The sequence below is a fragment of the Haliotis rubra genome, unplaced genomic scaffold (genome assembly GCF_003918875.1).
Source record: "Haliotis rubra isolate DU_JTF1 unplaced genomic scaffold, ASM391887v1 Scf4, whole genome shotgun sequence".
Classification (NCBI taxonomy): Eukaryota; Metazoa; Mollusca; class Gastropoda; order Lepetellida; family Haliotidae; genus Haliotis; species Haliotis rubra.
In genome coordinates, this window is record NW_025767079.1 from 2395132 (window position 1) to 2413456 (window position 18325).

Sequence of the window (18325 nt, forward strand, 5' to 3'; positions counted from 1 at the left end):
CTTGAAGTGAGATGAAAGCGAAACATACAAGCAAGTGTTGCTGAGTGATGATGCTTTTGATGCAGGTCTCATAGTTCTATTTTGAACCTTAATTTTGCAGTATGCAAGGACCTGTTACAGCATTTTAACGTTTTGATTCTTTACGCTTCTAAATTCTTTTGTCGCAATTTTTAGGTGTATACTACTTTTCGCCGGCCGTTTATTATGCTGCGTGTACACTAAGCCACGATTAAGTCACGATGGCCACGATTTGGATTCTCTTTGAAAATCGTAACTCATCTTGTAAAGCGTGTAGTGATCGCAAGAGATCTCTATCATCGAGGGCGTGGGGTAGCCTGAGTTCGCTCGTCGCCGAAGACCCGGGTTCGATCCCCACATGGGTACAATGTAGCTCATTTGATGTCCCCGCCGTGATATTGCTGGAATATTGCTTAAAGCGGCGTAAAACCAAACTCTCTATCATCGTGACTCATCTTTCATCGTAATCTTTATAATCGTAGCAAAATATTCAACATGTTTAATATTTTGCCACGATCATGCCAATTTTTTTAGCTATCGTTTCAAAAACTTAGAACTGCGTAGTAGAATAATAGTAAAAGAGCGTGAGAAAGCGTGAAAAAGGGCAATGGAACGTGTCGGAATGACCGTAATACATCGTAATAACGAGTATCAGATGTTTGTTCCCATTGTCTACCAAGATCTATTGCGATTCTATAAAGATTTATTACGATTCTATTAAAATCTCCTGCATTGTGTCACGTTGTACACACCGTATCTCTAATTAACATCGTATCTCTAATCGTTTTAACACGCTGTACTACGATTATGGTCCAGATCTATCGCGATCTGTTACGACCTATTACGCTCCCTTGTGCTGCGACACGTTCTGATGCGTTTGGTGTGCCTACCTATAAACTGTCACGCTGCCAGACGAAATTCATTGTGATCCAACTGCAAGCCGTATCACCCTATTCTATCGTCATTTGCACTGTAGAATATAGGAGATGGGACCGAAAAAGGGCAAGGGCAAAGGAAAGGGTTCCAAAGTAACTCATGCTGTCCGAAATTCGTGTGACAATCGTGTCTTATCGCCCTTCTTTGTCTGAACAGTAGGCAACAAAAGGTAGCAGATCGTTATACTCAAATCGTGATGATAGTAAAAAATCGGAACAGATCGTCAAACATCCGCAACAAATCTTCATTGAAGCGTAATTGATCGGATATTTAATCGTAAGAATGCGTACCTGGTCCTATCAAAGCGTATGACACCGTAAAAGAGAGCCAAGAAAGGGGAGAATATACAAAACGTTCCACGGTCATGAAGCTCTCCTACTATATTTGGTTCGCGTCGGATCGGCATAACTGTGGTCATGTGTAAACGCAGCGTTACACATTAAACAGCGATGGGGTGGCAATCACATCATTGAATCAAAATCTTCACACCCTACAGATAATGTATGTTCATCAATATGTTTCAATGGCCCGAAAATGACGTGGTAAATATACCATCGCTAACAAAAACAGGTTACAATTACAGAAAATAACAGAAATGTTTGATAGATATTGATCACTGTTTTATTATGGTTACATGAGACTATCTACAATATGTAATTACATGATATGCAGAATACTAGGGATGTCACGATCATCGATACATTGATGCATCGATACTTTTTCTTAGACGATACAATTATCGGTACATTCAAAACTGTATCGATAGTTAGTTTTGAAAGTATTGGTTTAAATATGTGTATGTTTCGTTTACATTTTGCAATAGCATCATGCTTTTGTATGTTATGAGAGTTATAAATGATTATGTTTCATGCACAAAGATGGGAAATTAGAAGTTTTCTATCTCGGAGAATCAAAATGTTGATCTTTTCATGGACAATTATAAAATATGAAATATTAATGTTCAAAATGTAACTAAATAATGCCGCGAAAATAGGTATCGTGATACGTATCGAATCGTGACATGGGTATCGTGATACATATCAATTCATGAAACTTATGTATCGTGTCATCCCTACAGAATACTAACTAGGTGTGGAACAGAAAACTTAGTGTATTTTGGTAAATGGGATAGTGTGTATATGAGCTGTGCTACAATGCATAATAATAAATACCACCATTGCCAGAGAGCAGAATCACTATACATGTAAATATTGAGGGAGAGGGCTATCTCAATAGTGAAAAACTGTGTCTGATCCTTTTGCTTGCATTTTAGAATATGTATGATTCAAACAGACTTATCATAATCTTGTACACAATGTTAAACTTCGGCAGTTTGGAGTTTCCTGGTTGTATGTTTGGAAGAAGAATGGATCCATGCGTCCCTCACAGACTGAGTGTTTAAACACGATCCAAAATGTAAATCCAACTGATCACTGTCTGTGTCCTTTGTAAATGTGTATACTGGTATGGGCTGGGTTTGCGAATGTTGCTGTAATGTTACGAGAACAACAGATTATTCGACTTCTTAGATCTTAACAATATATTCTCTGAATCAAAGTCATGCTGGTTAATATTCATCAATTGATTACATTTTCCCCCATTTCATCACAGTTTGAAATACTTCTTGAAATCGAGATATTCATTTGAAAAGGCTTTGATAGTAGCTGGAGAGAAGAAAAGTGACTTAACATCTTTAACCAAGGTTATGATGCTAAATATATTCAGATTATCAGATCCATGTAGACGTGGATTCAATCATACGTTCGAGCAGATGCATATTGCTCAAACTATTTCCATGGTTTGGTGGAAGGTAGACAAAGTGAAATTTTGTTGCCGGTTGTTTTTTCGCTATACCTCAATGATACTCAATTATATTTAGCTGGCCATATCTGTGAAGGTGAGCATACAGATTCCAAAACTTTAACCTGTTACAGCTCTCCTGCTTGTTTTGTTTTATTTTATGCTGGTGGTGCCGTTTTGAAAGCAAAATGGGCAATGGACCTACAGAACTCACCACCTGTTTTCCACGAATATTACAAATCCTGAAAACTAAACATAAATACATCAAAAACAAAAATCTTTTAGTTGTTGGAGACAAAAAAATTCCCTATTTTGAGTTGTATCATACGTTCCCGAATTAATTCAGGTGAATAGCATATGTTTATGACTGGTGCCACCGGTGGGGTAGGATACGCTCACCTTTTCGCAAACACCTGGTATCATCCCTATTTCATAGTGATTCATAAACACATGCTCTGTCATTGTATCGCATGGTGACAATCATTGGATTGTCTGGTTCAGACTACCAACAACATCATACAGCTGTGATGCTGCTGAAACAAATATACTCACCGCCAAAAGAAACGCGAATTGTGTGAAATGACGATACTGACAATGAGTGAAAATATGGCGTATTTTCAACTAACTTTACTTTCACTAAAGGCAACGGGAACTCGAAAGAAAGCACTTAGTGTGTTTACTCTCCACATGACATGAAAATCCAATAAGTCAATATGGAAACCACATAACCCATGCCTTTAGGAATTGTCCTTTACAGGGAAACAAACGTTAACGTCAATAACGGGTGTGGCCTCCGTTGGCATCAACAACAGCTGCACATCTCCTCCCCATGCTGTTGAAGAGACGTCGAATGAACCTCCTGTAACGTTGTTGTAAGCGTCCTCAACACTACGTTGCAGTTGTTGCAAGTTAACTGGATGTACTCGCTGTTGGTGAATTAGTCTTTCCATCTCACCCCAGAGGTGTTCGACGGGATTAAAATCCGGGCTTAGAGCTGGCCAATCCATGGTCTGGATGTTGTTGTTCTGGAGGAATGTCTGTGTCATTCTTTGAGCAAAAAATGGACGAATTACTGGCCTCAACACTTCGTCGATGTAGCGCTGCGCAGTTACACCCCTATTACGACCTTGCCCATTGTTATGAAAGAATACATGTTGAACATGACGCCCCCAGCTTATGGCCCCCCAAAAACACCAGGGAAGGCCCTCCCCATCTCTCTCCAAAACACAGGGTTCTGAGAATCTTTCACCTTGACGACGCCATATCCTCACTCTGCCATCTGCGGTATCGATACAAAAGCAACTTTCACCTGGGAAGACGATATTCTGCCACTGTCCATTGCGCCAGTTGCGATGGACTGCTGCCCAGTTCAGTCGAGCACGCCTATGTCGTGGCGTCAAACGTAAACCAAAGGATGGTCGACGGCAACGTAAACCAACCTGAGTGAGACGGCGACGTACAGTAATGTCGCTGATGTGTCTGTTGTGTCTTCCTATGGTGTTACGAGCCGTTGTGGTGGTTGGTATGAAGCGATTTCGCAAATGAGAACTCAGAAGGTAGCGGTCTTGTCGGTATGACGTTACACGTGGACGTCCGCTACGAGGGTAGTCAACGACGGTGTTTGTCTGCTGGTAGCGGCCAAGCAGTCTGTAGATGGTGGACTGATGTGTTCCATAATGCATGGCGACGCGTTGGATGCTCCAACCTGCCTCAATATTCCCTATTGCTCTCTGACGTTCGTTTGCACTTAAACGTGACATGGTCACTGCTGCATTAAAATGCGAATGCAGAAGTTTAGCAGTATCCGTTCCTTAAGTAGCATCGTAAGAGCAAGAACATCATGCAAAGAATGCAATTCTAACTTCAAGACCTATCTCTGTACGGGCAACATGAAAACCATTGAATTCACATTTTAAATGCTACGTTTGTCGTAAACATTTTTCTTTTGCCGTGAAAAACAGTATTCACTGAAGCAATTACATATCAGAAACCTCTTCAACACTGTCGATTTACGTCATAGTAGATATTGATGAATTTCGCGTTTCTTTTGGCGGTGAGTATATATGCTCATGAAAATGTCACAATTGTACAATCGACTCTTATGAACGTAGATAAGGTTTGTCGCTTCTATTTACTTAAATCTCACTTCCTCAGAATATGCTGATGAATATAAATACCTTGGAGTTACGTTTCAGAAGAGAAATGCATTTAACTGTAACATAAGTAACATTGTCACTAAATCTATGTATTTGTGTTGACGGAAAGGCCGACAGTTTCATCTTTCTCTCAAATTCCAATTACATCTTTTTGATGCAATGGTACTGAGCTGGTGGTTGATCGGGATCATGGAATCACTGACAACTCAAACACAGAAACAACTCTAACATATCTCACTCCAACATAGAACAGGCACTGATAGCAGCGGATAACATGAAACAGGCATCACTAAACCAAACTGAGAATACTTACAGACGCGCCTAACTATTATAACGGCATAATGCTTCTTGCAAGGCACCGTAAAGATCCTGGTTAGAATTGATCTTCAGTAACCCATGCTTGTCGTAAGAGGCGACTAACGGGATCGCGTGGTCAAGCTCGCTGACATGTCATCGTATCCCAATTGCGTAAATCGATGCTCATGCTGCTGATCACTGGATTGTGTGGTCTCGATTATTAAGTGTAAAGAATGATCGTCAACAAAATCAGGATTAGTACCTGTTCGAGCATTGAAGTCACCCCCACATAACAAATAGATATTTGGTAAATCAGATATCAGCTCTGACAGTTTCTCCTGGAAAATTGTAATACTATTTCTATAGTATGCATTCAGTTTGTTGTACCAGGAAGATCCATCTGGGTGTATATAAGTACAACTATATAATAGGTCAGCATCTAGATCAAAGAGACATTTATCAAATTAGATAAATATTGTGTTATTCGTTATTTTGGACCACTTCATGTGTTGCAATAGCGGTTTTCGTACCATAACTAGTATTCCACAAGACAGTCTTCCGTATCATGCTGATTTATCTGCACAATCACAATCATAATCATTATAATCATAGTCACTAAAATCTAGATTCTTACTCCATGTCTCTATTACACCAACAATATCAATGGATGTAATATAATCAAGAGTCGTTATCAGTAAGTTTATGTGAAATACCTGAATGTTCCAAAATATGAATCTTACACAACCAGCACAGTTAGTAAGTGGTTGTGTATGTTGAAAATTACTTTTTTTTATATTTGATATTAAAACTGACAGCATAACCTACCTAAGGCTTGATTTCCACGTAAAGGGACATAACTCTTGGAGACACAATTTCCCCAGCCCTTCACCTCTGACCTAAGGGAGATAACTATGTTAATTAAGGTGCTAAGGGGCATGGCAGTTCAAGGTCACCTTAGAACCATAGCAGACGAAAATGTGCACTGAGAATTTGCAGTAAAAAGAAACGGAAGACAAAGATTCCTTCTGTATCAGGGAGTATTTTTTTTTATCAGGACTGAGTAACAATACTTTGGACATTCTTTCCAAGGAAGAAATTGTGTCAAAGCAGTGTTTACAGAGATTATCAACAGATGACGTGCTTGAACTGAAAATGCCTTCTGGGCAACGTAATGGTCTTTTGGAAGACGTGACTTTGCTGCAGCAACCTTCAACCACTACCTTTCAGCAAGAATTTGGACCTAATATTGACAGCAGTGCTGGGGTAACAACTATAGATTTGTCTAAGAATGTTGAACTCAGTGACTTACTAAAGGGAATGTCTGATATCCATTTAAAATACTATTTGAACTTCAATAAATGTGAAGAAGAGATCTGTGCCAAAGACAAATCACGGAAAGGTGAGAAACCCCATTTGATCCCTGACTTTATCACTAAACCAAAGTCATCTGTATCCAGTGATGAAACTCCCATTTTTAGTGAGGGTGACAATAAGCTGTTCATGAGAAGTAACTCTAAGCCAACGCCAGAACAAGTCTCCTTATCTCAGTGGATTTCTGCTAATGCTAGGATATTACGCAAGCTGACTGATGAGGGTAAAACTGACATGACTGGGGTGAAATCTTACTTTGATTACACTGCTCAGATTGGCGAATTTGCGCAGACCTACACGACACAGTCTATAATGGTACTAGATAACAAACACAGAAGGCGACAATCAGATGAAGGTAGCACAAGTTGGAATTGTGTACATTTCCATGACATGTTCTACTACCTAGAAAAGAAATCTACTGCACCAAGCACAAGAAAGCCTCCCACAAGTTCAGCTCCTCATCATAGGAACAGACAAGTAGATCAGTTTGGGAAACTGATATGCATTAACTTCCAACACCCCTCCGGTTGTAAGTTTCCAAACTGTAAATACAGTCACACATGCGTTGTCATGGGAGGCAGTGAGAAACACCCACAGTTCGAACATCACAGGGACAGGGAGGTGCCCCCTCGTTTTCGTCCCTCCATGTATTGACAGCCTCGTGGGTAAATGCTTGCCAACTTGACAAGCTGAACGGAAGAATGACAAGGACTCAGAATTCATTCATGATGGTGTTGTTAGTGGTTTTCGGATTATGTGAAATACCTGACATCTTCCAAAATATTAATCTTACACAACCTGCACAGTAAGTAATTGGTTGTTTATCACTATCACGGTCACTCGAATCGTTCTGAAGCGCCATATAGTCATTGTCCCTCGATCGGCCCTGGACACTCCGCTATCGTGACTGCCCCCTGTCCGAGGTTCTGAAGGTAGATCTGAGAGTCAGTGTGCTTCCAGAGGTCCGGGCCTGTCCTTGGTCTTCAGAACTGTCTGGTCTTCTCTCGTTCCTATCTTCTTTAAGCTCATGCACGAGTATATTACCTTTGAAGTAATACCTGGTGTCTGCGTTCTGTGTCCGGAGTGTCACGTTTGTCAATACATTAAACATTATGATGACACTCTTAGTTCTATTATTTCTGATAAACTATTCTTTACATGTGCTATATATCATTTGACCCTTTATTAATGACGCCTAGTATACGTTCACTTTGTAAATGTTTTGCCTGGCATGCGTTGAGTTATGAGGCAATTTGCATTTTATAAGCTACAAGTATAAAAGTTGACAACCGACAATGAGAGTTGAAAAGCACATCTCACTAAACCATTTGATCCAGAGGCGATTTATTGTGATTTGACAACCTCTGATTGAACAGTAGAATTCACTAATTTAAAACTCCAGGACGGATTTTACAGTAATCATTTTATCAATATTACACTTGTCTGAATGCAATTGCACAGAAAAATCCACATGTCGACACAATGTACAACATTAAGAAAACACAAAAGAACAGAAGGTCCACCTGTTTGACAATATCAAACCACTGTTCTTGTTCCAGCACCTGTTTGACGTCCACGGCCTTCATGTTAGGTTTCATAGATGCATCATTCGGGTCATTAGCTTCATCGGGATTACCAGATGAAGAGGCACCGATTGTAGCTTTCTTTGGATTGGCAGAAAGAAGCTTTGTCAGTTGTTTTCTTATTGTCGACTTGGGCAGTGCTGAGTGAAGGTGTAGGACAAAGACTGACGCCACAACAGTCAGCCCCTTGAGGAAAAACATGCAGTTCAGATAAACGCTGAAGAGCGCCACGTGGTCGGACACAGAGGGTAAGAAGGAATTGATGGATGTCAGGTAGACTGCATAGGCCAAAAGCACAGACACACAGAGAGTCATTTTTTCTCCCGACTCCGGGGGCACGTGGAACACCATTAGATTCAGAGCAGACAGAATGCAAACAGGCAAAACGGCAGTTAGTATGTAGAAAGCTCGGCGTCGACCAAGGATAAGTCCCATCTCCAGGACCTGATACATACCCGCATACGTGTAATATTCCTTTACAAACGAACCCAAAACCTCCCACTCTCCATTTTCTTTAAGTGAGGTAAAGGATATTGGTACATCGTGAAATACGTAGTCTACCTCAGAGGTGTCTGTAGTCCATTGTGTCAGCTCTAAGGAACAGCGTTGTTTGTCAAACGGGAAGCCTGTGACATCTACAGTGCAAGACGTTAAGCGGCGATCTATGGCGTACCACTTCACAGTTCCATTGTTACTAATAGTGCATGGTTGATGTTCGCCCCCAAGACGGCCATTGGCGTTTGACAACACTAAATCTGGCAACCATATGTCTTTTAGTAAGACCGAAGCTTTTGAGGTATTCTGAAATTTAGTTTCATCCCATGACAATCCTTCAAGTGTCCATGTGAAGGAAAACCATCCAGTGGTGGTCAGCATTTGTTTTGACTCGTCCAGATCTTCAATGTGTAGCAGATTAAAGTTGACAGAGACTTCTAGAATGGACTTGGAAATAGGCACCGGATGGTCAATGGGATTGTGGTTAGATAAATATTCTGATACTAAATCTCTTGGAGAAAGGAAGGTAACATTGCACATAACTGTCGTAGACATAAGTAAAACCAGAAGTTCTCTTTCCATTCTGAAAAAATGCTGTGTAACAAGGCTGTATGAGACAGCAGCGATAACAGACTGACTTAATGCATCCCACGAGAATCACAGCTCTTTAATTCACAGCTATGTGTTCTGAATAAACAGCAGAAGCCCGTTTAATTAGCTTAAAACATTACTGCTATTCTTTTTATTTATAACAAGGTCTATATATAATACATCGTGTTGGATTCCATGGTCATAATAAAATCGACTGAGTACACATCCGTGACAAATAGAAAGACATTTTCCCTTGTGGTCAACAATGTCGATATCATTGTTCTGTTTATCAAACAGTATAACTCTGAACAAAATATTGGCATCCGTGATCTTGCAGATTGATGATCGTGGTTGTCATAGGAACCAGTGATGTGTTTTATCGAAATTACACACACTGTGGTTAATATACAAAATGAAGCTTATTCCTTACTTGTCGACATGTTCACTTTAACCCTATGGGACACATGTTCAGGTTGTTGTATTTTTTACAAAGCAAACAAACATGCGCATGCACACACACAGATGCATTGTATCAAACTGAAAGACATATATCACTGGCATTACATAATTTGTAAACAACAGGTTGTGTTTGATATATCAATATTTCAAATGAATGTCTATTGGTAAAGGGCCACCAAGGTTAATATAGAATATCAAAATGAAAATATGTAGCTTAACATATCTGACAGATATACACAGAGGAAACATGTTTTTTATTTCAATGTAATGAGGTGAGGTGAAATTGGGTTTAACGTCGTGCTTGAGAATATTTCGCTCATATGACGACGTGCATGCGTGTGTATGTGTATGTACTAACCCAGACAGAAGCTGGTTTTATAGTGCTAGCTCATTGAGATACCATGCCGCAGTGAAGCATGAATACCCCACTCAGACACAGTATACTGACTCCGAGCCGACCAGTCCTTGCTGTACCCATTAATGCCGAGCGCCAGGCAGGGACCAACAAGTACCATATGTTAACGTCTTTTGGTATGAGGCGGTAGGGGATCGAACCCGCGACCTTCCGCTCTCCGGGCGGACGCTCTAACCACAACACCACGGAGGCGGTCTTCAATGTAATGTTAAAGATCATAGTGAGCTAAATGTAGCTAACCAAACCATGTGTATATTTGAAATGAGAGTACATTTATCTCCATTCTGTCGTGACTAAATGGGGCGGTGGTGTAGCCTAGTGGTTAAAGCGTTCGCTCGTCACGCCGATCACCCGGGTTCGATTCCCCACATGGGCAAAATGTGTGAACCCCATTTCTGGTGTCCCTCGTCGTGATATTGCTGGAATATTGTCACTCATGACTTAATATACCGATATAAATATATTGCATGGGTTCAATCATGTTCTGGGTTGATTATTGATCTGGATCATGACATTACTGATAACAGCATTCAAAGAAATCGGACATCGTCATAGTAGAGTTATTGAAACTATGTAGCACAACAACGTGGTCGGATAGCATGACTAAATCCCACTGAGAATAATTGCATCTACTTTCAGAAAGTTAATCAGCCATGTAGGGTGTGCCACTCTACAGTTTCATTGTTGCTTATAGTGTATTGTAGGTGTTCGCCACCAGGACGGCCATTGTTGCTGATAGCATTTGACAACACAATCTGGCAACCATATGTCTTTTGGTAAGGGATTAAAAGTTACTGAAGTTATAGCAAACGTTCAACAGCAAAACGTTATCACGTTTGTTGTTTTTCTTAAAACGATATTAATCGTATTACAATGTATTATATATAATACGTACATACTGAGCAATTATAGGATGTGCTACTGGGCGGCAAATGATGCAAATACCATTTAATGTGGCTCACAAGACGCAGTGTACTGCTTCAAACCTGAAGGTGGCTCATGACTTCTTCATAATAATTACAACCAAAATGTCAACAGCGTCCTACAACTTAGATAACTGTCACAACTTAAAATCATTATGGATGCTGTCGAAGCATATGCCAAAACAAGGGCCAAAGGTAGCCTTAGAATGTATTTCAGAGTGTATTATTTTAGTCTCACCACCTGTAAAAAATAACAGAATTAAAATGTATCCATTCTATACCAGCCAACTGCCATCCAAAGTATGGCTGCCCTGTATCGGCCATCCTTACAAAGAGACATATATTTCTGGGTCATGCAAAATTAGCACCAAATTCTGGTCTCAAGCAATATAAGAATAATAATGACAATAATCCTTTTACCTGCAAGGGAGGGGCAATCAATATATTCACAGTATTTTAAAAGCTGATTTAATACCATCCGAATTCTTAGGAAATTCAAAGGATTGCTTGAATGTTTACAATCTCAGAATATAACGAGTTCAGTTATGTCAAAGCATTTGATTTTTCAAAGATGGATTCCAGTATCCCACATGACAAATTTAACGAAAACATTAATTCCTTGATCCATGGGGCATATGTCAATACACGAGGTGAAGAAAGATAGATAGGTCTATCTTCAGGTTAGGGACAAATTACCAAAAATGAAAGAAAAATGACATATACAAGTTTTATGAGAAAACTATGATGGACTTTCTCGTTGATAACATCTGTGTAAAGATGAGAGCGAAACATTTAGGCAAGAAGTAGGCATCCTGATGGGCAAAATTAAAACAAGGTACTTCAGCACAGAAGTTTAACTTAAGCTTTAGGTATATCAATAATCTTATATCATTCAATAACCATCAAAAAGGCCATTCCCTTCCACTGATTTACCCAAACGACCGTGAAATAAAAGCGACCAGTACGACAAAGATGATGTCCGATGCAAATTTTTATAAAAAATGGCCCGCTAAAGTTTTGAAGTTTACTTTTGATACAAGGGCCGTGGTCCATTCTAAATTTAGAAAATGGCTAATAATCCTGAAAATGACCCATTGTCAGAGCTCTCTATCCCATTCCCTGCATCATAATATAAAAACGAACGTTTATCATTGTTAAAGTTATTTATATACCCTGAGCAGAGTCAACGAACAGTGTTGAATTACCTATTTTCTGTGTGGACTAAATGAATGATGTATTCTGAGCTTTTGGTGTTATTTTTTAAGAATCAACGATTCAAAAAGGCTGATTTAGCGAGGTGGAAAGTTCTAATGCAGCGATGTCAGCACAGAGACGGAAATCATGCCAACCGACTGAACGGTCCTTGTCCGTGTGAGAATCCAGACATAATACATGAACGTCATAGAGAAAATAAGTGTTGATTTCTTGTTAAAATGAGATGATGACTCACGACTATCGCACAACAATTACAAAAGACAATTATCAGATTATATTCCTTGGAGATATGTTTGGCTCATTGTTGATGATCTGTAAATCAAATACTCAGTTCAATGCTCTTGGATACTTAAAACTCTTGCAAATGTCTGAGCATGTTGAAGAGATGCTAAATGGCATTGTAATCATGCTGAAGAGGCCTTTGTTATGTTTTTTTCACATAGAGTTAATCATTTTCTTTGGTAAATAGGCTTGAAGATGAGAGTCGTCTGTATACATAATAATTGTAATTTTTTAATAAACTGACTTCTCAGTTTTCAATTATTACTGGGTTAATACTCAGGAAATAGGCCGATCCAGAGGATGTAGTTAGATGAGTATTCTGACACTAAATCTCTTGGAGAAAGGAAGGGTACAATGCACATTAATGTTGGAAATACTGGGAAGGACAATACCTTTTCCATTTTGGCGTCGTATGGCGGCACTACAGCGCTCACCAGACTGATCAGATCATGCTTCTGATGGAATGTCATTGAACGTCAGTGCAACAGAATACCCAGTTGAGACTATCAATATATCGTTTAGTGTATAGGGAAAAGTAGCTATGAAAACAGTATAGATCGATGATAGATCTTTAGTCCACATATGTACTTTCAATTAACGTGGACTGAATAAACACTGGAAGCTCTGATGAGTTCAAGTCTTCAGTCCCAGAGAAAAAAATCTCTGTTGACACTCTGCTTATAAATGTTTATCTTCGTCATATTTGTACAAATTAACGACATTGGATGCTATCGTCACTCTGATATCCTGTATGGATCGACTGAGTCAATGCTTTCAGACACGACAAGATGACTATTTCACTTTTGTCTATCCAATACTTCTGTTTAACTAAACATGTTCGAAATAATTGCCAATTACAATGCTGAAGATTGATGGTCGTGATTGTCATAGCAGTCGGTGACATGTTTTTGAACAGCTAAGATGAAACCCATCCCTAATTAGTTATACTGTAATGTGTTGACTTTGATTCAACACGAGACATGCACTTTTACCAAGATTTCAAAGAGCGTCTTGGGAATCTTGTTCAGAAGATGTTCCATCAACGCTAAAACAATAAACATTCAAGGCCCCTGTAAAGTTTTCAAGAAAAAGTATATGTGGACATGTGTGCGCGCGCGCGTGTGTGTGAGTTGGGCATGGGGGTTCAAACTTTGATGCATCATTGAACTACTAGTATTGCCTGTCCTTGGCATATGTATATGTTACAGTAAATATGTCAAATCAGGATATGTGTAAATTTCCTGGAATATTTAGGAAATGAGTACATTTCCTGATTCACTCAGTAAATGTACACATTTCCTAAATATTCCAGGAAATTTACACATTTCCTGATTTGAGGGCCTGATTTTATTACACATTTCCTGATATGTTTTTTTTTGCTATCTCAGATAATACAGCTTCGATTTAAATGACAAACAAAATCATCAATTTACACGAACTCATTGATTGTGGCAATTCAAGCTTGAATGACAACGGCTATTACACTTAAATCCTGCTTTGTAACATTTACAGTACAACCAGAAATTATTGAGAATTTAAAGATTGTAATGTGTTTTTTCACTCATTACTCACTTATTAATATGAATATTAGCAGAACATAACTCCAGATTCAAAGACAGGTGAACAGTTAGTATTTTGTCAAGTCACCATGGGCAGCAATGCAGGCTTCAATGCGGCGGGGCATACTACTGATCAAAGAAGTTAGAAAGTCGTGGTCCATGCTGTCCCAATATCGGGCCACCTCTTCTTTCATTTCAGCAATATTTCTCAGATTTTTCTTATTGACACTTACCTTCATAAGTCCCCAAACATTTTCTATTGGATTTAGGTCAGGGCTATAGCTTGGCCAATCTAATAATGTCATATTTTGGGTCCGAAACCAGGCCTGTGAATGCTTTGAACGATGTTTTGGGTCGTTGTCCTGCTGGAAAATCCAAAAATTTCCACAGAACACGTGAGCAGATGGAAGTAAATGTCCCTCGAGAATATCTGTGTACCGCTCACTGTTCATATTCCCTTCAAATACACAGAGGGGCGTTGACCCTAACACAGCTATGCCACCCCACACGTTAAATTTCGGACTGTACTTTGGACGCTGATACAAAGGTTTTTCAGTTTGTTTGGTCCAGAATTTCAGTGTATTCGGAAACAGCCACACACAACCTTCATCTGAGAAAATCACATTGTCCCAGTTAAAATGTCTATTCTGTAAGCACCAGTTCAACTTCGCTCCTTTTGTTCAGGTTTCATGATCGGTGATGGAATTCTTTGACTTTTCTGCCAACACAATTCATGCAGCTCAGTTCTAATTGTCTCCTTACAGACAGCCACAGTTCCTCTATCAATCATATACAGCCTTAAGTTTTCTAAACTCCTTCGTTTGTTTTTAGAAACAAGAATACCAACCCGCTATCTGTCACCGACAGTCAATTTTCTGGGCCTACCTGCGCCTCCCTAGTGCTCAATGCCATATCCATTTGCAACACGATAAACAGTGGACAACGGGATGCCTGTTCTACTTGAAATCACTTTAGCTGATCTGATGTCCTTGTTATAATACTCTAAAATCAACTTCCTCTTCTCTAAATCATCCATACTGAGGATCACTGAAAATGTCGTCTGCTAGCAAGTAAACGAAGGGGGATAACACTTCACAAACTAATGAAAAAAGGATTAACGGAGTTGTCTCTCTTGAATGAAACCAAGCACTTGATAGCTGGTCAAGGTTGTTTATACTAGAAATCCAATTAAACATATTCCTAAAATTCTCAATAATTTCTGGTCATACTATACATTTGCTGGTTTTGCACTGCTTAGTACTTTGCGCACAACTGCACTTAGTGTATCCTTGACCACCACAGATTGATTCTTGTTGCACAGCTTGACGCAGTCCAATTTCTTTGTCAGTTTGTATATCAACCATGGACAAAATGTTCTGAGCGCACAAGTCAAATTGACTTCTGCAGTAGCGTTCCTTCAGGATACCAGATCTCACAGCAACTCGATACAAGTCATTCTCATTTCTATCCAATATCACACCCATGATATTTCGGGGGTCCCCTTTGCCACGATCTATAAGGGGGATTGGTATTGCCACATAATCACCTGGATTTCCAGCAACATGTTCCAAACGACTGCGTTTCACCATGCGTTCAGCTTAAGCAAACTGTCCATCAGCAGCTCTCTTGCAGTTAAGCTGGATGTTTTGAGGCTGCTCCTCAATCTGTGAGATCTCTGATGATGATGACTCTGCAGAGGATGGTTGGTCCTGCTGGTGTGTTGCTGGCGGTCTAGTAGACGGCTCGAATGCTGCTTGGAGGTCATCTGCAGTGACCAGACGTTCCAGTATTTCAGAGGGGAGGGTAGAAGAACGAAGACCTACTCTGGCTCACTTCCAAACAGGGCTCTGAAAGGTGACTGCTTGATTCCAGAGTGATGGCTGCTGTTTTTCTGGAACTGCAAAAAATCGTAGTCCACTCGGCCAGTCAGTTGTTAGTCCGCTAACCAGGCAACTAACATATCCTTGATGTCATAGTTAAGACGTTCTACAGACCCTTGGCTTTGGGGATGACGAGGCTTACCATCAACAGATCTGGCCACATTCTCGTTTTCATTGCAAATTAAGCAAAAACTTCATATCAGGAAATCAGGAAATGTGTAAAAAAATCAGGCCCTCAAATCAGGAAATGTGTAAATTTCCTGGAATATTTAGGAAATGTGTACATTTAGTGAGTGAGGAAATGTACGCATTTCCTAAATATTCCAGGAAATTTACACATTTCCTGATTTGACATTTACTGTAATATATGTTTCTGACGGGTACCACCTGTGTGGAGAGACACCCTCACCTCTTCAATCACCGGATTGCCTGGTCCAGTATTAATTTAATTACAGACCGCCACCATATCGCTGTAATGTTGCTGAGAGCGACGTTAAACAAACGATCAAATGCTCACAATATAGTTACAACTGTACAATCCACTCTGCACTTTAATAGCAGAGATTTCGTATGGATGTGGAAGGGGTTTTGTCGCGTTTATTAACTCTATACATGTATATCCCAAGCTCAAACCAGAGTTATATCACAGACCAGGAGAACACTCTCCTATTCAATAGAATACAAATGTATATAACCTTTAATTAGGTCGTCAGTGGCGGAGAATAATATCCAATAGTTCTTGGTTTTCCCTGAATATGCAGCTTCAGGAGTCAATTTCTCTTTGAAAGTTCTCAAACACAGGTAATATTGCCGTGACCTTTCCACTGGTGTTGTGTAAGTTTTCCATGCTATTAATTGTATCAGGACAAAACACTATCTTACCTGATCCATACGTTCATGATATTCAGTTATCATAGCATCTTCGTTTGGCGTCCTTTCGGCGTTCGTGAAAAGGCCTTAGGCCCACGTACAAAAAAACATGATAATGTTATTTCAATATTAAGTTTGTACTACATATATGATGAACGTAAAGCAAGCGCATCGTTTACATAATTTGCACAATTGGTAGCAAACGAAAAATTATTACAAAGAAGTGTATGAATAAAGTAATGGCTATTGATGTACACTGACATCCCTTTTTTGACGAAGATCATGATATATTGGGCAGTCAAACATAAAATGAAATTCAGCTTCAATATTATTACTATTACAAAATCTACAGTACGCCAATCAAACGTGGCCGAACGTGACAAAACCGTGAAATGCCTGGGAGTACACATGCTCCCGTCCCAGTACGGACAGTCTACAAGTTTTGTTACGGCCTATTACGTGCTGTCACGTTTTATTGCGACCCTCCGTTTTACTTCAGCCTACTAGGTTTCTCATTAGTACCGTTACTGCCGTTGCAAATTTTTGAACAGGTTATTAATCTGCCACGGCATCCACGGCTTGTCAGTCTCCCTACGTTGTCCAACGTCCATCCCGTTTTGTCCCTGTTTTGTCGGCGAAACGGGGCTGCCGTGGCCACCGGGAACATGGTGTAACCCTAGCCATTAAGTCAGTTTGACAGCAGTAGCAGTATCAGTTTCAGGAGTTCATTTAAAGATTTTATATTTTATCTCAATTGTTGAAATTGTCTTTTCCTTTCCTGTAAATAGAGCGATTAGTAATTCCATCTACATGTAGTTTGTAACAGCCCTGTGGATTGTACAGTCTGCTTGTTTGAAAACAATTTGACCTGTGCCGTAAGAGGTTGTCATTCATATCTATCACGTTTCATGCATAAAATATCGCACATCAGTACGTAATAGTCGCTTATGTCAGATCTGTGCCTCATGCATGCACAAGGTATCCCTGTCATTGGACACCATTGTACCTTCCGATACTTTTTCAACTATTTGGGGACCATACAGCCTCGCTGTGCTTAGAGAACTAATGGCTCACATTGTGAGTCTCATGGGTATCCATTTTACAGCTGAGTGGACTGGGACATTGTGGACGGAGGTACGTTGTTGAAGATGTTACTTGGGTAATGACTGCCATAAAATAACAAGTACCACTGTAAAGATACAATGATAGAGGTGCCTTTACATGGTACGATCAGTAGTGAAGAACTTGTAGCATGCGATCAGTCGTGACAAATAGGGTTTGTTCTAATTTTCGCGACACCGTAAGCTACTCCAAATCGTTACAAGGGGGGTTTACACGTTTCGATATTGAACTGATTGAGGTCACTGCTGCAAGTCCTTACTAGTGAGGGTCCCAGTTGAGCAAACGTTTCTTTATTCAGTAGAAAATTCTCTACCTACTGGTCATCATCTAAGGTGCCCTGCACAATGTCTGTC

At 39.8% G+C, this 18325-nt stretch overlaps 1 protein-coding gene across 1 annotated transcript; it reads right to left on the bottom strand.

The window, feature by feature from the left end:
- Nucleotides 1–7444: 7444 nt before the first annotated feature.
- Nucleotides 7445–8614, bottom strand: LOC124287084 (acetylcholine receptor subunit delta-like). The gene is made up of 2 exons (XM_046723563.1): nt 8102–8614; nt 7445–7504 (listed from the first exon to the last, which is right to left on the bottom strand). The coding sequence occupies exons 1-2, from the start codon at nt 8612–8614 to the stop codon at nt 7445–7447; spliced, it is 573 nt and encodes a 190-aa protein (XP_046579519.1).
- Nucleotides 8615–18325: the final 9711 nt, after the last annotated feature.